Genomic DNA, 23,065 nt, shown 5'->3' with positions numbered 1-23,065 from the left:
AGACGCTGCCAGGTCCCCTTTTCGACTGGACTTTCCAGTTTAAAAAACAGGCACCTGGCAACCCTAAATGGCACCCAGACACAGAAGCCAAAAACAGGACTGTCGGCGTAAAACCCAGACAGGTGACAACCCTAACTCCCTTTTGAGCATCATATAGGGCCGAGGGGTCCTTAGTTTGCGGATCTGTGTTTATATGAACACCATGTGGGCATAGATAGAGAGGAGGTGAAGTTTATATTATGATTTGCTTTACTCTGTTTGTGGGGTGGCTTTATTGCATTGTTTTCATTTGTATTACGGTAGGACCTAGAAGCTCCAAGCCCCACTATGCTAAATGCTGTGTAGACAGACCCTGTGCATGTGGGGATGTGACTAGCACATATAAACATACCCGAGGTGGCTTTAATTGATCTACCTCGCATACCGATAATAGCGAAGCTGTGGCTGTACAAGCCTGCCTGGGATCCTGAGTGCATGCTTGGACTGCGGCCATTCGCTGCCGTTGGTACCAAGAGCGCTAAATTAAAGCTAGCACAAGTATGGATACACATGCTGCAATCACACCTCTGATTGCAGTGTAGCTAGATCCATAGTAAGACACAGACCCTTCCCCGAAGAGCTTATCGTCTAAAAGCATAAAACAAAGGGTGAGTGGGGAAACTGAGGTAGGAAGTGAATCACCCATGGCAGGGCCAGAAATAGAACCTAGGTCTACTGGATGACTCTGTCCAGTGTCCTAGCTGAACGTTACCACCCCCATGTCCACCGGCAGGCTGGTTAAAAAGTTTGGCGAGAGGACAGGTATGTGCCATGTGTGGTGATTCCCGCTCGGTGCTCAGAAGAAATTTAAATTTTGCGACATGGGATGCTCTTTTTGTTGTTACACTCTTCAGGGAAGTGTTCCAGCATGCACCAGTAATGGACCCCTCGTGCTGACAATGCAAACAAAATCAAGTCAGTTGGCTGATGCATGTCCCCTGCTAATCCAGAGATGTTTCCAGCCTCCAATGACCTCTCTACGCTCTTAATTTAATGGGTGAAAAACTGGATCTCCCTAAAGACAGACCTGGCATTTTACACTTTAGCACTTGGTTATAAAGCTTCCAACTCCTCTTTATCAGTGGATCTCATTTCCCGCTCACCACCCAGCCTGTTTAAAAGAGCGCTGTAGACTGTCCTGTGAAATATGTCTCGTGTGCAGTTTTTATGTGCTATCCAGTCGCCTTGCTAGCTCAATGGCCTCTATTGTGCTGGTGTCTTTTTATGCTGGGGAAAAGGATGTTGATAGGATGGCGAAGGCTTTATTTTCTTTCAGCGCCAAGTAGGACTACATTTCCCCCACCCCACCCCCAACTGCATCACGCACTTTACAGCCTAATTCTGTTGCGGATGGTTTTTACCAGCTGGGTTAGCTTCCTGCATTTTAGCAGCAATTGTTATTTATTACAGGAGCACCAAGCGGCTTCCCCATGGCACTAGGTGCTGTACAAACTGTGAAAAAGGCCCTGCCCCATAGAGCTTAGTCTAAATAGACTAGTAAAAGGACTGGAGGAGAAACAAAAAGGCGCAGAGCAGGGAAATGACTCTCCCAGCTGGCCACAAAAGCTGGAGAAGGAATCCTGACCGGCAGGCCAACAAACTCTGCAAAACCTGCTTGAACGTGGATTGTGCTTTCTGTTCTGCCACCGTTTCCTGTTGTGGCCCAGGCCCTGGAGCTGTGGACTTGGTCGTAACCAGTAACTTGAGTGCCTTTCCCACAGCTGCTTTGCTCTGACATTTACAGAAGAGCAAACGGTGCTTCACCACTTCCTGTCTAGCCTCGCAGCAGCAGACTCTCTTGTCGCCGCTCACGTGAGCTTGAATGTCCTTGGGGGAGCCAATGTGCCAAGGTCAGAAGTTAGAGTTGCTGGAAGAGTGTAATTCCCTGCTTTGTTCCATAATGTGACTGGATCTGAGATTCCATTTTCACTCTGCAAATGCCTAGATTCTATCTAATCATTTCCTTTCCGCAATCATTACGGAAGATGATCCAGCAGTAAGGTCTCTAGTCTGAGATTCTAGGATACCTGGGTTCAATTCCCTCCTCTGTCATAGGCTGCCTTGTGTGACCTTGGGCAAGTTCCTTATCCCTATTGTACAGATAGGGAACTGAGGCTAACAGCACTGCCTTGCCTCACACAGGTGTGGGAGAATAAATACATTACCGATTGCAACGCCATTTGAGATCTCCTGATGAAAAACACTATATAAAAGACAGGCATTGTTGTTATACTGGGATAATTAAATACATTAAAGGTTATGAGGTATCCAGATTCTTCAGGGATGGAGGCCATGTAAATATCTAAGGTAGATATTATTCCCTGAAATGTTAATTGGGGAATGTTTCCTGGCTGCATGTTGAAGAGGCTTGGGTGACCTGATCTTTCTTTCTTTTTCTTTCTTTCTGTTGGGGATGAGAGTAGCTTTGTGCACCTGCATTTCTTAGAGCTGCCTCTCACCGAGTAAGCCAAGATATTTCACAACGTTCCTCTTTCTCCTTAATCCCTTTCCTTTTCTTTGCTGAGCTCATCCTCTGGTGCCTTTTGTGTCATAGTAGCATCTGGCTGGAGGGAAAAACCTAATTCTTTCCCTTTTGTGCACTCGACTCTGAACCTGAGCCTGTTCTCTAAGCAAGTCACACTCCTCCCATCCCCAATCTGCTTGGTCATGATGAAGTTTTAACTACAGGTCAAGAGAATTTTTTAGTTGTATTGTTGAGTCCCAGACTAATCTCTTTGATGGGAGAAAGCTGGAGAGATTATAGCTGCAGGAAGAGCTCCATAGTTCAGATTGCAGAGTGCATTTCATTGCAAGGCCCGCTTTCATTTTAACAAATAAAAAATCCTTTTTTGGTGGAGGAATGTCTTTTTTTTCCATGTTTAGTCTCAAGCTAGTCATGAATCTTAGTGGGGAGGTGGGAGAAAATCAAGGAAATTTCTGCAGAGCCCACTGACCAGACAAAGATTTAATTTTTTTTTTTTTTTTTTTTCTTCCTGAGGAAGTGGGAAAGAGAGTCTCAGCTGTGGGGGAAACCAACTTTTAAGAAGTTGGTGTTTTGTCATGGATTTAGTCCTCTCTGTGAGGCTCAGATCTAGGATCAGCCTGGTCAATTAATACGTATTTTGGGGTTTTCAGAGCTTCAGGTTGTGTTGATGCAAGTGCTGTATGCGTCAATCCCAGTGTGTTCTGCGTATATCACTTGCTGCCTTTGCAAAGTGCTTTGAGATCTGCAGACCTTCTGAATTATGACCCCTGCTCACTTTCCGTGCATGCGATAAACTCTCCCTTTCAGACTATTTAAAAGACCAACTGGATCTCTACGTGAAGCAGCTGCAGATCGTGAGAGTTGTGCGGCAGCAGGAGAGGAAAGGGTTAATAACAGCACGACTACTCGGTGCTGGTGTCGCGAGCGGAGAGGTGCTTACTTTCCTGGATGCTCACTGTAAGTATAGCTGGGCCTTTCTGCCTTGAGTCAGCTTCAGGACCCCAGGTGTGGCTTTTAGCTGCTTTTGAAAATGTTACTTAGAAATTACATTTCTTTCCTAGAAAGAAACCATGCAACTTACATTCCCCCCGCTTTTTGGTTCTTTTCAGTCAGGCCCAGCCCGAGCCCAAATTGCACACCAGGCAAGGAGCATCTTTGGCACGTGCCCCCCTCCCCCATTTGTTAAACTTTTGAATGCCTTATTTTTTTATCGTATTTGTGGCTCGTTTCAGTTCCGCAGTCTTAGAAAGTCATCAAACATCCCATGTTAAGTATGGGAAAAGAAGTGTGTTGCATAGATAGGGGTTCCGTTAATACCTCTGGCATCTCATTAAATATGTCCATTATTCGTTGCTACTGACACTCTCTCCGCGTTTTAAAACACAGGTATGCTTTCACAATTACACAATAAAACAAAGTTCGCAATATCACAGCTGGGCTCTTGCTTCACTTCCCTTCGTTCTGTATCTCACTGACTGGTGACACCCTGCCCCTTATATAGGCGCACGGGCGTGGCTGACATTTTAGGAGGTTCAAGGAAAATGTAGTTCTCAGAAAGTCTGGAAGATTGTACGAAGGTACACATACAGAATACCTGAAACATCTTACTTCAAACATTCTATTTTCCCCTTTGTCACTAACAAGAAAAACAGAACCCCAAGCCCAGCACCAGGCGACCGCCTGGATCACCTGTCCCTAAATCCAGCCCTGTTTTCAGTCATGCCAGTTGGATAGTTAGTTACATCAAAACTGGAGGTTTGTGTTTTTTCTGGGTTTTTTCTTTTCTCCTTGTAACAAGGCATTTGTGTTTGGAAGTGGCCTGGGTTACTGGGTGGGGGCGGAGGGGGTTGATTGTTTTTGCCTGTTTTCCTGTAGATAATCGATAGTCACACAGGGCCTCACGCAGACTGAGCAGTGCTTTATTCTACCAGACAGCCAGTCAGTTGCAATGCAAGCCGAAACCAAAAGCTGTTCCTACGTTAACCCTTTTTTTCAATTGTATTTGAATGGGATTTTTTGCAGCATAAAGTGCTGTTCTCTGCACGTAAGGCTAGCTGTGTCTGGACCACCATGAAATGACAGCATTTTCCTGAAAATACAGTGTGTTCTGGCTGTTTTCTGCCCCCTTTTTAAGAGGCTTGAGAATCTTATTTCTCTCCAACCAGGGTGAGACAGGTCTCACCAGAAGATTTCATTCATCATTTGTATTACATTGGTGTCTAGATGCCCCACCAGAAATATGGAGACATTGTGTCGAGAGCTAGGTAAACACCGTAGGTCATTCCTATTAAGCTCATGCTTCATTCTTTCGTTGAATCTGGGACCATAGGGAGAGACGGGGCCTGCCTTAAGAGCTTGCAATCTAACCAGTAATGATGAAATCCCACCTTTATGGTCCTCTTCCTCGCTGCTTCTTAGGCGAGTGTTTCCATGGCTGGCTGGAGCCTCTCTTATCCCGGATTGCAGAGGAACCCACGGCCGTGGTGAGTCCAGACATCACCACCATCGACCTGAATACCTTTGAGTTTTCCAAGCCAATCCAATATGGGAAGCAACACAGTCGGGGAAATTTTGACTGGAGTTTGACCTTTGGGTGGGAGGCCATTCCTCCTAAGGAGAAGCAGAGAAGAAAAGATGAGACCTCCCCTATCAAGTAAGTGCAAAATGAATATGCCTGTGGTATATTGCTGTCTTCTGAGACCACTGCTTATCGTGCTGGCCAATATTGTCTCACTGGTTCTATATGCTCCCCCGTCTGTCAGCAGCCATCTGTTGTCTCTTGTCTTAGTCTGTAAACTCCTCCGGGCAAGGACTTTTGTTCTGTGTTTATACAGCGCCTGACACAACGAGGCCCTGTCCGTGACTGGAGCTTCTGGGTGTTATGCTAACACACTATTTTTCTTTGTGGGTACACGATACAGTACCGCACGCAATAGCTAGGGTGACCAGATAGCAACCGTAAAAAAAAAAACGGGACGGGGTGGGGGGTAAGAGGCGCCTATATAAGAAAAAGTCCCCCAAAACAGGACTGTCCCTTTAAAAACAGGACACCTGGTCACCCTAGCAATAGGCAGTCATGGAAAGGAGTGTTTGGTCCTACTTGTCAGTCTAAGGGTGTACTTAACAAATACTAGAATAATTCTATGTGTGGAGCAGTTTTGTTTTGTTTTCTTCAGGCTGCAAAGTTTTCTTCTTAGGGCTGGTCTAAGCACAGATATATCCGTCCAGTCAGGGATGTGATTTTTGATTTATCACTTAGAGTTATCCTTAGGCTTGGAAGGGTTAGTTTTTTGTCGGTAAATGTCAATTTCACCATACATACGGAAAAAATTTTTCCCTCAATAATAACTGAAATTTACAGAAATAAAAAACCAAAATGCTGCTTGAGAACTTACTAAAGTTTGATTTAAGGATATTGAGTGTGTATTTTTGACATGTGGTGGTGACACTGTGTGTGTTACTGTTACAAAGCTTTAACTTTCTGAATCTCGGCATCTACTGTCATTAAATAATCGTGTGACACGCACCCCCATGGTTCCGCTCCCCGGAATTTTGCAGAACTGTGAAAATTTAAATTGATAAAAATCGGAGGGGATGCGTAGCAATAAACATCTATATTATCCATAGAATTATTTTTTAAAAATCTAATAACTAGGTTTGGCAGGCTACAGGTACAACCCCTAATGGAGACAGTAATGTTGACACAAAGTTGCTTATATACCAGTACAGATTATTCCCTTTCCCCTGTAGGAATAAGCTATACACTGGTATAAAGGTGCTTATATCTCAGTAACAGCATCCACACTCGAGGGGTTATACCGCTTGGTCCAGTGATGACGGCGGTACCCTAAGAGATGCGTGACCTAGTTTCAATTCCCTGCTCCTCCACGGGTTTCCTGTGTGACCTTGGGCAAGTCACTTAGCCTCTCTGTGTCTCAGTTCTCCATCTGTGCAATAGGGATAATGGTATTGCCCTACCTCACAGGAGTGTTGTGAGAATCAGTATATTAAAGTTTGTGAAGGACGTTGAGATCTACTGGTGAAAAGAGCTAGGTGGTATTATACTGGGATAGTGAAAGTGGTGCAACTTTCTAGTGCAGACAAGCCCTCAGGTCTGTCTGAGGTTCATTCAGTGGTGTGGCCTGTTTTGTTAAGAGAGGGCAAATTTGACCTGCAAATATTGTCCTCGATATTGGTGGGTATTGGAGTGGACCAAACTCTTTTTTTGACAGATAACGTGTGGTGGTGGCTTTTTGCGGGGCTTTGGGGGTTTGTTTTTTCTCTCTTGGTTTTTTGTCAGCCTTTTTCTGAATTTGGAAAATCTTTGTTTAAAAAAAAAATACCCATTAAAATTTATTCACGATTTTTAAAATATTTGTGGGGTTATTTTCATTTTTTGATTTCTCCTTTCTTTTTTCCAGTCAATTTTTAAGATCAGGGGCCCCCCACCCCGTTAAAAAAAAAAAAAGGCAGGGAAGGAGAAAACAACCAATTAAAAATTACGGGAGGGTTGCACCCTGCAAAATGAAATTTTAATTAAGAAGCTTTTTTTACCAAATTGTTTGGGTTTTTTGATCTTTTTACCCAACTAGCTCTAGATGGTATTTGTCCTTTTTCTTGGGGAGAAAAGAGGCAAAGACAAACACCGTCTACCATGCAACATGTATCTTTGTGGGAAGGGGTAGCCCCTCGACCCCACCCTTCCTAATATGCCCTACAGCCAAGTTCTCATAGAGGGCTGCTGAGTTTGGGCATGTCATGTTTTGAATGTGTCAGATGCTGAGTGCCTAGCTCAAGGTACCTCAGGGCTGACTTTGAGAGGTGCCAGCAAAGCTAGCCAGGAGTTTTTCAATGAAACACTTTTGTGTCTGAGAAATCTGATCTGTCAAAACCAAAACTTCTAATGGAAACATAGTAGTTTTGATGAAACATTAGTCAGGAAGGTGTCTAATATCCAATATGGAATTTTTTTGAGGGGTTGGGGGGGCTCCTACCCCAGAACAGCCAATAGCCTGATTCAGAGCAGTGACTTAAACCTGGATCTCCCACATCCCAGGTAAGTGACCTAACCACAGAGCTGTTAGCTCATGTTTTTTGATGGAAAATTTCAAAGAGCTTCATCGTTCCAATGCAAAACTAAAGCACATTTCAGAACCTCAGATTTTCACAAAACAGAATTCTTGTTTTCTAGCTCAGATCTAATGCTGAGATGCTTCAGACTGGCTTGGCCCTGCAGGCCCTTGAATTATCTGAAAATCAGGCCTGAAAACAAACCTCCAAAGCCAGTGGCAGCTCCTGGCAGCTTGGCTTTTTGTTCATATACCATGTACAGCCTCTTAACTGAGTGTCAGGATGTCCCCTTAGGGTGCTTGGCTGTTAGGCCTTGAATAGCTTCCCCTTCCCAGTGTAAGGCAGCTACATCAGACACTGTTGTGTGTTCTGTTTGGGTTAGCTGAAAGGAGTGGGGTGGCTGGTTAGGAGGATATCTCTAGTTGGGTTTGAATGAGAGAGAGCCATTATGAACTTAATTTCTACGAATGAAAGTGTCACCCACACACCTCCTGGGTGGGGTGTTCTGTCCCATCGGCAGGGAGGGGGAGAGGAAAAGTTTGCTCCTGCTCTACACCCTTAGCTAAGCCAGTTGGCTTTTAGCTCATGTGGTAGAGGCTCATGCATTAAGCTCTGGAGGTCCCCGATTCGATCCTGCCCACCGACGACCAGGGTCTGTCAGCGTTTTACAAAAGGAGCTCTTAATCACCTCAGGCTCCAGACAGACCTTGCTTTCTGGCAAAGTCTCTCATTAAGAGCGTAATTGCTGTGTCTTTTTATCTTTCCACTTACCTCAAAAAACCCTGTCATCTGAACGCACTGTCAGTACCTGAGTTGGGAAAAGGGGGCGATCTGCCCGTTCAGTCTTATGAAAAGGCCCTTTTCCTGTTTGAACAGAGGGAGCATTAAAGATTAGTAGGAATTGCTGTCCCACCCAAAACAGGAGAACCTGCTTATTGTGATACGGAGACTTGACTTAAAACTTATTGTGTTTTATTTCTTTGCCAGTGAGATGGTATTGGTCAATTTCCAATTAATTCTAGTAGGCTGGAGGCAGCATGGTCTAGTGGCTAGAGCACAGGTCTAGGAGACTTGGGTTCAAATCCTTGCTCCGCCACTGACTACCTGTGCGATCTTGGACAAACCACTTAGGCCTTGTTTACACTAGAGAAGATTTGCCTGTAAAAGATCTAGCAGAGAAGTAGCTTATACAGGCAGAAGAGGTATTTTACCAGTATAGTTGCTGTCATTCAGAGAGGAGATTTAAGTATACCGCAGAAGATCTCCTTTGGCCAGCGTAGCCTGCGTCTAGGCTAGGACGGTTTGCAGCATAACTATACAAGCAAAAACGACGAGGAGTCCTTGTGGCACCTTAAAGACTAACAAATTTATTTGGGCAGAAGCTTTCGGGGGCTAGAACTCACTTCATCAGATGCATGGAGTGGAAAATTCACTCCTTGCACCTGATGAAGTGGGTTCTAGCCCATAAAAGCTTCTGCCCAAATAAATTTGTTAGTCTCTAAGGTGCCACAAGGACTCCTTGTTGTTTTTGCTGATACAGACTAACGCAGCTACCATTCTGAAACCTATACCAGCAAACCTTTTCTAATATAAACTAGTATCAGTTCTACACCTTAAACTTATGCTGGCATAGCTGTTTCAGTCTGGGACGTGAGGAAGTGTGATTTGCGACTGTTGTACTGGTAAAATCACAGTGTTGCTGATATAACTCATTTTGTTCAGAAGGGCTGGAATCGTCTATCTTGCCCAAAGCACAGTTTTGCCAGCATGAAGTCCGTCCACGGTGCTAGCGTAGGATACCGGCAAACCTTGTCTCATGTAGACCTGTCCTCTGCCTCTGTTCCCCATTTGTAAAATGGAGGGGAGCAGCACTGAAGTGCTGCAAGGATAAATACAATAAAGATACAACAGCGACAGGGGCCAGATAAGTTCCTGAGATTGGGTTTTTTCTTTGTTTTTGGTAACTTACCTTTGACATTTTAAAGTGCATTGCTCCTGAAGCTCCATAGAAAAGAGTCTTTTGTCTCCTTCAAACCCAGCCAGCCTGCTGCCCAGTTGGTGCAAGCAACTGTAGACGATAGTCACCTGTCTCTGCCCCTTCCGAAACAGAATAACCTTGAATTCCCAAGTGAAGACATTCAATGCCTGCTCTTGGCCCTTTCCGCGATAGCGAGACAAAGCCTGGCCTCTGGCCTGGAGTACGGCTCCGCTTTGTGGAAAGGTCAGACGGGAGAAGTTTCTTTCTTTCTCAATAAAGGTCCCTTTTTTTCCTGTGGACTGGTAACTTGGCTTCCAGCTGCCTCTAATCTCCGCTGGCTCCTCTTGGCGAGAACACAGCAGTTCAGTAAGTTTTTTATAAAAGCCAGTTTCGGTTCCACCCCACCCCCCATTTAAAGTTGAGATGTAACAGATTATAAAGGGAGACAAAAGGAGATGCTTAGTCCTGAGTACCTGGATTTCCTTTCTGCTCTGACATTCAGTAATGATACTCAAGGCTTCTTCTCTTCCTCCTGAATCAGATCAGCCCCTGGGTCCTGCATCCACTCGGTGTCGCAGCTACTAGCTGCTCCCTTGACTTCTCTCTGTCTTAGGTACTTACATGATCCTCATTACCGGACGATCTGAGCGCCTCACAGTCCCGTGTATTTTTCCCTCCCAACACACCTGTGAGGCAGTGTAGCACCATTATCCTCATTTGTGGATGGGGAACTGAGGCGCAAAGATCAAGTGACTTGCCTAAGGTCAGATAGGGAGACAGTGGCAGGGTGGGGAATTGAACCCAGGTCTTCAGAGTCTCCAGGTTAGTATGCTATCCACTGGATCCTCCTCCTTGTCTGGACGATAATCCCTTATCTGAAGTATTTTGCAAGAGGCTTCTGACGGTCTGTTCTAAGGGTTTCTTTGTTATCCTAATGTCTCCACGCTTGTGACTGGCCTGCTCAAGACGTTTTTCCTGATCGCAGGAGGACACCACAATACCAGGGCTCAGAGTTGTGAATGTGAAGATTATTTAACATCTCAGTGTAGCTATCCCCATCTGCAAACTGGGGATATTTGCATCATCATGGCAAATCCCGAGGGTCCCTGGAACGGGGTTGGGGGCCAGGAGGTCATGGCCCCATCACTTTTTACCAGCTGTAAGGGCGAGTGACTGGGGGGCGGGGCCTTGTGGGGCAGGGGCAGCACAGGGGCGGGACCATGTTTCAGGCACCAGTGGGGGGCGGGGGGGGGGGCCCACACTTCAGTCACCCCTGGCCTCCCTACAGATTTGAGTGCCACTTGTATTGATCTCTAGCCAGATCCCTAAGACAGTCTGGCTGTGTGTTCAGTTTGTCCATCCTTGGTGACCTTATTGCCCTACTGAAGCTTTTGGGATGCTGGCTGTATAGCAGCCTTCCTTGGTAAACGTGTTCCTTGGTCTTCTGTCCTAATATGTCCATACCAAGAAAGGTGCCCATGCCAATACCAAACCAATGCCGATGGAGGTAGTTGCTGGGTTCAGCTTTGAATAGCCTCATTTCTGATCTTGTCCTGCCACTTCCTATGGATATTTGTCTTGCAGCAGGATGAATGGTGGGGTTTGCCCAGATTGCTACATTAACGTTTGTGATGCACCAAGTATGTTCTCTTGACTCTGCTTCTGACTCCCCTCAGGTCTCCCACTTTTGCTGGCGGCCTCTTTGCGATCTCCAAGTCCTATTTTGAACACATTGGTTCCTATGATGACCAGATGGAGATCTGGGGCGGGGAGAATGTGGAAATGTCCTTTAGGGTAAGAGCCAAGTGAAACAGTGTGGTGGGGGGGGGGGGGAACAGTTAACTTCTAGCAGGATTAAAACTAGGGGGCCCACGCACTTTGTTGTTCTGTAGGCCCATCGTATTGTAAGAGTTATACCAAGAGTTCCCCCACAAACACATATGGTCCCTGTGTGTTTCCTATTTTTCCCCTCTTCTGATTTTCTGAAATTCTTTCCTCCCCCCACCCCCCCCAATCAATAGGATTGTGCCCACTGATGCCTAAAACATTCCCTGAAATTCTGGCATTGATCAGATGTAGCATTCAAAAGTTATCACGTTACGGAGAAATGCCAGTGAGTTGAGTATAAGGCCTCATAACCTTGGCCAACAAAATCCCTTAACTGTGGGCTTTGGACTACTGCAATACAAATAACGAAGCTCAAAGTACATTATGCCAGATCTCAACCCAGTCCAGTTCTGAACTTCAAACTATGGAAGAAAGCACTTTGGACATAGGAAACATTCTTTTTCCCCTTTGATTGATGTGTCCGGGTTTGTCTGACTAAAGCTCCCTTTGAAATCCACTGGATGGGCTGCTTCCCCCTTGTGTAGGTTTGGCAGTGTGGTGGTCAGCTGGAGATCATCCCTTGCTCGGTGGTTGGGCACGTGTTCCGCTCCAAAAGTCCACACACCTTCCCGAAAGGAACTCAGGTCATCTCCAGGAACCAAGTGCGCCTGGCAGAGGTCTGGATGGACGACTATAAGGAAATCTTCTACAGAAGAAACCAGCAGGCCTCGAAGATGGCCAGAGAGGTACCAACCCCAGTTCCATAAAGCATCTCACAAGTAATCAAAGCATCTTTGATGTGTTTCTGTATGCAGGGAAACTAGTTGGTTGATTCCTCTTGGCAGTGCCAGGCTTCTTGTAGTGTCATGCTTAAGGCGCTGGTCCTATGAAGAGAACCACATGGATGGACCCATCTGCCTGTGCAGAACTCCATAGAAGTCAACTAGACTCTGTGCAGAGTCAGTGGCCAACCCATGTGGGATCTGGATCAGTAGCAGAGCTAGGTTATAGAGCTGGGGGGGCGATGGGTTATTGGTGGTACAACCTTCAACTAGATCTATTGGCTTGAAAAGGTGCCACAAGTACATGTAAAGGCCACCGGGGGGCGCACACACACACCCCCCTCCCTATTAGCTCTGCCACTGTTCAGAACCCAAAGTGAGGATGGCTCCCAAATGCCTTGTGCTGTCTGAGATGAGCCTTCCGATTAGAACCAGTCGGAGAATATTTCAACATAAGGTTTTTCGTCAAAAAATACTGATTAATTGAAATTTGTTTGCAAAACAGGGTAGGTTTGGACAAACCTCCTGACTCCCCAAAAAAACCCACCGTGGAAAAGCTTCAGAACTATCCATATTTCATTTTGCCGTTTTTCTGAACAAAAAAATTCAGGTTTTCTGGGTCAAAACATCATTAGTTTAAATTTCTAATTAGATTTTAAAAACAGAGCTTTAAAAGAAAACCATTCGATTAACCCAAGCTGAACTTTCTGGGTTTTTTTTTTTAAGTCAAACATTTTTGAGATTTCCACTTTGTCCTGATTCAGGATGGGGGGGGAGGGGGGATTTCAAACTCTCAAAGATTCACTGGAGGGAAAAACAGGTTTTCTCTCTCTCTTCCTCCCTCCCTCCCTCCCTCCTTCCAGTGACAAGCATCCTGGGAAACATCCTCCTACCTGTGATAAGAAGGGAAGGTGTGTCGTAACTTAATCCCATAAGGTTCTAAAATGAATTACAAATGGAAACTGCCTCTCTGTGATGCTTTAAGGCAAACCTATTAAAGGGAATGCCGGGTTCTGGATTCTGTTGCTGCCCCGTTGAGGCTAGTTTAATTTTTCTTGCATGATTTTGATAGAAAACGTACGGCGACATTACAGAACGGCTCAAACTGAAGGAGCAACTGCACTGTAAAAACTTCACCTGGTATCTACAAACTATCTACCCAGAGATCTTCATCCCAGACTTGACTCCAACCTTCTATGGAGCAGTAAGTGCAGGAGTGCGTCTGTGTTGTCCTGTTTTCTTTTGGTTAACCACCCCCGCAATTCCCTCCTTCTCTAGAAACAAATGGAGACGGTAGCAGCGGTTCGTATGGTATAGAGGCTCCAACGAAGATCAGGTTGCCATTGCACTGAGCAGGCTCCCGACGTGACAGTCCCTGCCCCAAACAGCTTACAGTCTAAATGTCCAAGACAAAACTTGGAGATGAGAAACGCAGACACCGAAAAGGGAAATGACTTTGCCCCAGACCTAGACGTTTTTCTAAAAGATCCGCTGTAGAAATTATTTTGGGGGAGTTCTGTGGTCTGTGCTATACAGAAGGTCCGATCACGCTGGGTCCCTTTTGAGTTTGAAACCTACAAATGAAGGCGTCCCAGCAGGAGCCAGGAATACCTTTCATATGCTTATCGGCACTGCTGCAGTAACAACACTGCTAATTATAGTCACAGCTGGCTCAGTGAGCATGTGTACACGAGCAGGGGAATTGCACCCCTACCTCATAGTATAGACATAGCCTTAAACAGTGCCCTGGCACTTGGAATCCTCCCTGTTGTTCATGAGCATCTCTGTCAGACTTGGGAAACTTCTGTTCAGTCCCCTGCTATTTCTTCTCCTGCCCCCATCCCATTCCCCTTTGTCTCAGGGCTTGTCTACACTAGCTGGTTGTGAGATAGAGAACCCATTTTCCCTTTATTTACACACAGAACCTCCCCTCTTCTCTCCCCCTCTCCCCCCCCCCGTGGAAAAGGCATTTGGTTTTTTTGTTTTTTTTTTTAAAGTGGGCTTTTATTCCTACTGGAACAATCTTACACCAGGACTAAAAGCTTCATAGAAAATGTTAAAATGGAAAGGAGCGAATTTTTTTCTAAGACTTCTCCCCATATCTTCCTCCCCAACTAGCTACGTGATTGGCAGCTTATGCTCAAGAATGGAACAGTGGAGGTTAAGCGGTGGGGGGGGGGGGGGCTGTCAGCGCTGAGGAAGGTTGGTTTGTGATTTAGCAGGTTTTGCTCTTTCACCCAGGCCAGCCGGGAAGGGGAGTGCAGCAAAGATGACTCACTGCCTGAGGGCTGGGCACACCTCATATTGCTGAAGAACTGTACTGCTGGCCAAGTAATAGGCTTCTAAGTGGCCAATCCAGTTCTTGCCTGAAAGGATACTAGTATCCGTGCAGGGTTCTGAGAGTTGGGGAGTTTAAAGTGGGGCTGAAATATAGTGAAGCCAGCAACGGACAAAGGAGTTTGACTCCCACCTTCCCAGTGAGTCAAGAAAAATAGCATCTCTTAGATATTTGTCTGGCTTGTGTTACCATAATATCTGAGTGCCTCACAATCTTAAATGTCAGAGGGGTTGCCGCGTTAGTCTGGATCTGTAAAAGCGGCAGAGAGTCCTGGGTCACCTTATGGACTAACAGATGTATTGGAGCATAAGCATTCATGGGTGAATACTCACTTCTTCAAATGCATGTCGTGGAAATTTCCAGAGGCGGGAATAAATATGCAAGCAAACTTAAATATATAATTCCCATGCACCCCTGTGAGACACAGCAGTGCTGTCAGCTCCAAACAGAAAAATCAGTTCTGTGCAGAGCACTGTTTATCTCTTATGGCCACTAAAGATTGTTGCTGGCTTCTCCAGCGATTCAAGGTCAGGTGCCTCAAGGAAAATACACACTTTGGGTTTGTCCTGGGAAGTCAGATCACGCAGCTGAGCTCATTCCAATTCAGAGAAATGGAGTCAAATGCCAACTGCAGAAAGGATGTTGCTTTGCATAGTTAAAAACTTGCAGCTCCAAGTCTCTGATCCAGTTATCTAGTGATACGTGGGCAGCAGAAGAGTGACCAGATATAAGCCGATCGTGCATAGGATCCTAATCCTGGTTGAACCCTCCTGCTCACCCCGCCCTTGCTTGCATTCCAGAAGGTGCAGCCAGAAGTCAGCATGGCAGATTTATTAATTTGCAGGGCTGCTCCCTGAAGTTGTTGTATCAAAGGCAGTTTTACAGCTATCTGTCCATAGCCGATTACTCAACGCCTGCTCTGGGTAGTTTTCAGTTTGTGGAGTTCTCATTATTTCCCCAGAATGCTTTGTCTTCCCATCTCCAAAAAATAATCATCCCTGGAAAGTTAGTGCCTTACGAAAGGTCCCAGCCTCTTAAGACTTAGAGCTCCAAGGCAGAGATTGTGAGGCAATTTGGATGTCCAATACTCATTAATTTTAATGTGAATTGGTTGCTACAATCATAGACTTTAAGGCCAGAAGGGACCATCTTGGTCATCTAGTCTGACCTCCTGCACATCACAGCCGCAGAACCTCCTCTACCTCATCCCCTAACCTCTGGCTGAGTTACTGAAGTCCTCGAATTATGATTGAAAGACTTCAATTACAGAGAATCCACCATGTGCTCTTGTTCAGACCAACAAGTGTCCCACGCCCCACGCTGCAAATGAAAGGAGGGGAAAAACCCTCAAGGTCTTTGCCAATCTGACGTGGGGGAAAATTCCTTCCAGACCCCAAACAGTGATCAGACCCTGTGCATGTTAGAGAAACCCACCAACTGGACACCTGAGGTAAGAATTCACTATAGAAACTCAGAGCCTTCTCTGTCTAGTGTTCCGTCTCCAATGGCTTTGAAAATTTCAGCTCAAATATACTGAGTATTAAATGAAATGCTGCTGAAAGAATAGAAATAGGTAGGATCCCAACCCCCAAACCACAGCAAAGCCCTGATTTAAAAAAAAAAAAAAAAAAACTGGCCAAGGATCCCAACAGGATGTAATAGGATTTGCTGGGCTGTGTTTTCAGCTGAAAAGTGGATCCTGAATCCCTGGCCAAGCACACAGGGTTGGGTCGGGTCTGTGTCTGAGCACCCAACCGCGGCAAAGTCCCCTCCAACCTGAGCTGCTTGCTTGCTTTGTTTTGTTCTTTGCTTTCAGATTAAAAATGAAGGGTCAAAGAATTGCCTGGATGTTGGCGAGAACAATCACGGAGGGAAGCCGCTGATCATGTACCCTTGCCATGGAATGGGAGGCAATCAGGTATGCAATCTGTGCAAATGTGTCCCACCTGCTTTCACCCTATCCCACCCCCCACTGAAATAGGAAAGCCCAGAGCTGGGAGAAGGAAGAAAACCCAGCCTTTCCATATTCACAGTTAAGATTTGAATCATGCACGGAACATGGGCAATTCTCCCTCCTTCATACCTCTTCTTATTTAAACAAGTTATTTTATTTCAGTAAGGACAATAACCTCCATTCAAGCCCTGAGCCTGAATGGTCTCCGCCCCAAACAGCTGAAGTCCATGGTGCTTCAGCGACACACTGTGCCTCTCTGCCTTTCATCTGAGGATTTCTAAACACTTTACAGTGTGAATTAAAGCCCCCTTTCAGAACTGTCCCAATTTTCTGTTTGTTTCCAGGCTGAATCAAACCACTGAAGAAAAAAAGATTGTTTTGGATCAAACAAACCAATTCATTCAAACCGAAACAAAATGTTATGTTTGACTTTTAGCAGTTTTAATGTAAAATTCTATCCCAAAAGCATATTAGAAGTGTTGAAACAAACATTAAGATTTTTTCCTGATTCTCTGTTTTGTTTTTTACCGAAAGAATTTGGTGAATTCGTGAAATATTTTGGTCTGTCTGAATCTTCATTGTTGGCAGTAAAAATGTCATCCAAAAAATTCACCTTAGCTCTACTCCCTTTTTCCATCATGAAGTAGGTTGTTATCCCTAGCGATGGTAGAGGATGGGGAACATAAGAATGGCCATACTGGGTCAGACCAAAGGTCCACTTAGCCCAGTATCCTGTCTACCGACAGTGGCCAATGCCAGGTGCCCCAGAGGGAGTGAACCTAACAGGTAATGATCTAGTGATCTCTCTCCTGCTATCCATCTTCACCCTCTGACAAACAGAGGCTAGAGACACCATTCCTTACCTATCCTGGCTAATAGCCATTAATGGACTTAACCTCCATGAATTTATCCAGTTCTCTTTTAAACCCTGTTATAGTCCTAGCCTTCACAACCTCCTCAGGCAAGGAGTTCCACAGGTTGACTGTGGGCTGAGTGAAGACAAACTTCCTTTTATTTGTTTTAAACCTGCTACCCATTAATTTCATTTGGTGGCCCCTAGCTCTTACATTGTGGGAACAAGTAAATAACTTTTCCTTGTTCACTTTCTCCACACCACTCATGATTTTATATACTTCTATCATATCCCCCCTTAGTCTCCTCTTGTCCAAGCTGAAAAGTCCTAGCCTCTGTAATCTCTCCTCATAAGGGAGCTGTTCCAAACCCCTAATCATTTTAGTTGCCCTTCTCTGAACCTTTTCTAATGCCAGTATATCTTTTTTGAGATGAGAGGACCATATCTGTACGCAGTATTCAAGATGTGGGCATACCATGGATTTATATATGGGCAATAAGATATTCTCCGTCTTATTCTTTATCCCTTTTTTAATGATTCCTAACATCCCGATTGCTTTTTTGACTGCTGCTGCACACTGCGTGGATATCTTCAGAGAACCATCCATGATGACTCCAAGATCTTTCTTCTGATTAGTTGTAGCTAAATTAGCCCCCATCATATTGTATGTATAGTTGGGGTTATTTTTTCCAATGTGCATTACTTTACATTTATCCACATTAAATTTCATTTGCCATTTTGTTGCCCAATCACTAAGTTTTGTGAGATCTTTTTGAAGTTCTTCACAGTCTGCTTTGGTCTTAACTATCTTGATGGTAGAGGATGGGGAAGGAGTGAGACAGGGAAAATAATTCTGGCCCAGTTCACACAGCCCAGCAGTGGCTGATCTAAGCTCAGGAGACCTGATTTCTAGTCTTCTGCTCCAACCACTAAATCTGTCACCCCACTCTGCCAGCTCCATTGGGTGCCTGACCGTTTTGCTTTCAAATATGCTTCACTAAATTGCACTTTTTTTTTTTTGGTGTCCCCTGGCAGCTCAACTTGGTGCGGCCCTCTGTCCCTCTCTGGTGGTGGCTAGACTGCCCAGAAATCAATGAGCCTGCCTCAGCCTTGTCCAACAGCTGGATCTTTCGGGTTGAGTGCTAGAAGCTCTTGCATTAAGATTCAGAGGTCTCCATTTCAGTCCCGACTGCTGAAGACAATGACAGGGCCGTCGGCATTACATCACAATTGGAGATGGGATTCACTCCACTGGTGGTGTGAGCGGGCTGCCCCTTGTCCATCCGGTATCCAAGCTGCTCACTGCGCAACTTATTGGGGGATTAGATATCTCATCAAGGGCAGGGGGTGGCTCCTTCAGACTTGTGGGGACCCACTGGCATTGGTGTGCGCTTGATTATCAACTGGCATAAGAGCGAATTCTCCTAGCACCTTGAGTTAATTTTGGTGCTGCCTTCATTAGTGAAGGAGGCAGGCTGTTTCCGTGTAGCATGAGTGACCGTTGGATAGCAGCAGCCTAATCTCCCCTGTCTGGTCTTGGTTCTCAGTATTTTGAATACACGTCCCAAAAGGACCTGCGGCACAACATCGGCAAGCAGCTCTGCCTCCGATCCGGCTTTGGGCCGGTGGAGCTGGGAGACTGTCACTTCACAGGAAAGAACTCGCGTGTTCCAGGAAATGAAGAATGGGAACTGACCCACGTAAGTAAAGAACACGGGCTCAATGCACTCAGAAGCAGCAGTGTCTTTCCCTCTTCCTCACCTCTGACGAGAGTTTCTTAGGTGCCTTGCAGAAGCCTGTCTTGTGCTTTGCTGTCAAACTGGGAGGGTTCCTTCGGGAGGCATTGGGACCTACTGGGGAGAGGACTGGACTGGGCCGCAGGAGTGGAGCCATGCAAGTAACCAACCTTATTTTGGATCTCTGGCAGTTCCAAAAAATCAAAAAATTTTGGTTTGGGTCACAGTTTTGTTGCAATTTGCAGCTTTTTAACAAAAAAAAAAAAATTTTCCTTCAATTTTAATTTTTTTAAGTGAAAAGTCATTTTGGATTGGAAAATTTAAACATTTTGTTCTGAAAATGTCAAAACAAAACTTTTGAATTTTTCCAACTGAAATAATTGAGCCAAAATTGACACAAATTTGTGAAGTGTTTCAGTCGATCCAAATCTGCATTTTTTTTTTTTTCCCCACCAAAAAAAGTCTTGGCTGAAAAATCTGGCCCAGATCTACTCCGGAGACCTGGTTTTTATTCCTCGGTTCGCTGGGTGACCTTGGGCAAGTCACGTCGCCTCCCTGTGCCTCAGTTTCCCCTTCTGTACAATGGGGATAACAATGGTCCTTTGTAAAGCACTTTGAGATCGGTGGATGATGTGAGCAAGGTATCTCTATTTGTTTTTTAGGATCGTCTGATTAAAAACATAGCCTCTAACATGTGTTTATCTGCAAGAGATGAGCATCCCTCTATGACTTCCTGTAACCCCTCGGATTCTTATCAACAGTGGTTCTTTACCCAAGCAACATAATGAAAACAAAACCAGTGTCAGCAAGAAATGTGCCAGCCCATCTCACTTTGAGACCTTGATTCCAAACTGCACTCAGGAAAACAGAAGCTAAGACTCTCTCCTTTTATTTAAAAGAAGTTAACGTCTTAAATATGCTGCATTTCACAGTTGCCTTTAATTCTACTCTGTGCCTTTGGGATAAGACTGTGTAATACGTGGAGATTGTTGTACCACTTTTTCTAAGAGACTAAGCAAACTTCTTGTTTGCAGCCTACATGAGTGTCATATTGTAACATGTCCAAAGATAAATAACATGGGACCAACTACATCGATAATTGCATGAATGATCAATCCCACTTCCTAAGCCCCGGAAAATTGGACCACAACCAGTCAGAATGCAAGGGATGAGACTGAATACAACTAAGAAGCGGTGCCAGCTGGCCTTTGAATATGTCTCATGCCAAAGATAGTACCCGGTGTCCTCTAGTTATCACATAGGTTTGCGTGCAAAGGCAGATCAGGATGCTGCAAGAAGAAATTGCAGTGTCACGGTCAGGAGAGCATCTCCATGCTCTCTTGCACAGGCTCTTGTTTAATGAGATTTTTAACCTTGAAGGAGGAGATAGGTGTGTGCATTTAAAACATAACACCAGGGTGCATTGTTGTGTGAAATCCCAGCCTGTTGCACCAAATGAAACCTGTGCGTTACCTTGGGAGCTCTTGCCAGCACAAGGAGATAGTAGTACTAATTGTGTTGCAAATAAAAAGGACTTTCTGTGCAGTTAATCCCCAAAGGAGAGATGATGAATCATTTACTTGGCCCATGCAGGGAAGTGGCCTGGTGATGGTGCTGCTAAGCATAGCCTAGCAGGGGAAAGCCTGATATGGTTGAGAGACGGGTACCATATGAGCCCGCGAGATCATGTTGGTGGCTGGACTGAAGGTTATGGAATAGTATGCAGGGTATGGGAGGAGGAGATTTTTTTCTTTTTTTTTTTTTTTGAATCAGTGGATCAGTGCACATGAAACACAGATCCTGAGATCCAGCAAGCTCATGGCTTTTGATTTCCTTGTGCAATGAAGCAATCCTACCATCTATAACTTACAGTGTGTGCCAGTCGGAGGAAATATGTAGTGACACTTTTATCCTGGGCTGTCTGCTTCAATTTCCTGCTTGGGTTTTGGTCCTTTATAAAAATCTGCATCCAAGGAACACCTCCGATGACTCATCCCCACCCATAGACCGTTTAAATTAGGACGTGCACAAGCAGAGCAACTGGTTTCTACGGGATACATTGATGCAAATCCCAGGACGCGCACACTCCAGAATCTGGGGCGTTCTTTACTGGAGGGCTTAGTTTAAACTCTGATTCTGTTCCCCCTGTTGGATCCCCCTGCCTCCCGAACTAAACGATGCAGCTAGTTTCTCTAAAATTTTAGCATCTTGTGGAAAGATGGCCTAGTAGGAGATTGAATGTAAGCCCTTTCTTTGAGACTTGAATACTGTAGTTTCCTTTAGTTTCTAATCGATTCCATTTCCATTTTAATTGAAAAATCTTCCTGGAAATGTGGGAGGAGACCTACCTTTGGACATATGACCTGAACCAAAAATAAAGAGATGTTCTATTTTACAAAAGAATCCAGTCTAGATTTGGTTCCTTTGGAGCAGATGTTCCCAGTTTGCTGCAACAGGCCCTAGAGGCACAAACACTTCACCCAGCTGTTTCTGAGTTGGCACACCTTTCAGTTCAGTTATTAACCACACGCATTATGATTCTGCCGGCACTGCACACAGTACTAGACCGTCCCTGCCCCAGAGAACTCCATCTAAATAGAAAAGACGGACACAGGGAACGGGGAGGAAGGGGATAGAACACACTAACAGAGTGAATAATGCAATGGTGGTAAATATCATATTAGTTCCACAATTTGTTTAATTTCTTTTAGGTTTGGGGTGGGGAAGGGTTAGATCTAAACGAGACTTTGTCGGCATGATACCCTAGACACGTGTTGCTAAAATAGTGCCGGGGGTGGGGAAGCAAACTCCCAGGCCCTGCTGGTCATGTCCACCCAGGAGGACAGGGCTACATGCTGCCCCCTTCTGAGGTTTGAGCTCCTGTGTCCATTTCCTCAACGCCGTCCCTTCCTGGATGCCAGGGGCAAGTCACAACGTCGCCCCATGGCGCAGCTTGTTTCTAGGCATAGCAAACTCCCAAAGCGTTCGTTCTGGTGCGCTCAGATGGTTTGCGAGGCGCTTGATGTGGACGGGCGGGGTCTGTTCCGGCACATTCAGGCTCCCTAGGCCCTTTGGAGCACCTTGTTGAGTTGGAGGGATCTTTCCCAGTTGGGAAGGAAAACCTCCCAGCTCTAAAAGCTGATGCTAGAGCTCTCACTCTGGTATGGCCCCTTTCGGTGGCACTCTTACCCCATCAGCCTCTTTAGCCCTTGATCTCAGACAAACTACAGAGTCGTGACTGCCTCCAAAGGACTCGGGTGTCCTCTTTGCTGCTCGATAGGTTCACTGTCCCGCAAGGAAAATAGGATCAGACACGAGCCCCTAACCCTTCATGTTGGGGAAGGCCTCCCCTCTGTCCCTGATGACTCCAGAACAGTCTCCTGGAAGCAGTCTTGCTTTGTAATTCCTAGAGGCTGCTGAGAGTATTAAAGGGCCTGAGTTCAGCATGAAAATGCCAGCCAATTCAATGTGTCCTAGAAAAACAGCCTGGATTGCTGACTCGACCACGCCAGCTCAGCTGTCCTCTGTTGGAGCCTCTTTATACTGTGGATGTATTTTAGTGGGGCACCAGTGCCCTGTCAGTTTCCCTTTGTCCCAAGTGTCTTCGGTGGGTGTTGCAAGTCCCCACGTCCTTGTCCTGTTTGAGTGGCCAACAGACTTAATTTGATGGATCTCTATCTTATGTACTTACATGGCACCCTTTCCCATAGTCTCTGAGCACTTCAGAATTTGTAAATGTACTTATCTTCCCAATACCTGTGGAGCTGGGCAGTGCTCTTTTTCCCCCATTGTACAGATGGGGAAGTTAGCTTTGTGGCTATTGCAGGCAACTGAGAGTAGAGAGAGTTAGGTTCTTGTCGGGACTCTGCCATTGACCAGCTTTGAGACCGTGGTCAACTCGCTTTGCAGCACTGTGGTTTAGATTCCCCCTCTGGAGAACGGGTCTTACACAGAGTAATAGAGCTCAACTAATGTTGGTCGAAAGCTTTGCTAGCCAGCGGTA

At 45.5% G+C, this 23,065-nt stretch overlaps 1 protein-coding gene across 2 annotated transcripts in view; it reads left to right on the top strand.

Annotated features, from left to right (window-relative positions):
• The window catches only part of GALNT6 (polypeptide N-acetylgalactosaminyltransferase 6), a 46,646-nt gene extending 25,196 nt beyond the window's left edge, over window positions 1-21,450 (top strand). For both annotated transcript variants that reach the window (XM_077838616.1, XM_077838617.1), the window contains exons 4-11: window positions 3,332-3,481; window positions 4,943-5,177; window positions 11,249-11,366; window positions 11,945-12,145; window positions 13,254-13,385; window positions 16,336-16,437; window positions 18,874-19,026; window positions 19,725-21,450. In XM_077838616.1, the coding sequence (XP_077694742.1) occupies window positions 3,332-3,481; window positions 4,943-5,177; window positions 11,249-11,366; window positions 11,945-12,145; window positions 13,254-13,385; window positions 16,336-16,437; window positions 18,874-19,026; window positions 19,725-19,847 (1,214 nt within the window). In that variant the 3' untranslated portion in view covers window positions 19,848-21,450. The remainder of the gene's footprint in view (window positions 1-3,331; window positions 3,482-4,942; window positions 5,178-11,248; window positions 11,367-11,944; window positions 12,146-13,253; window positions 13,386-16,335; window positions 16,438-18,873; window positions 19,027-19,724) is intronic.
• Window positions 21,451-23,065: the final 1,615 nt, after the last annotated feature.

This window comes from Eretmochelys imbricata, chromosome 20 (assembly GCF_965152235.1).
Source record: "Eretmochelys imbricata isolate rEreImb1 chromosome 20, rEreImb1.hap1, whole genome shotgun sequence".
NCBI classification, from domain to species: Eukaryota; Metazoa; Chordata; order Testudines; family Cheloniidae; genus Eretmochelys; species Eretmochelys imbricata.
Note: the sequence above shows the minus strand (reverse complement) of the source record. Positions and strands in the feature narration are given on the sequence as shown.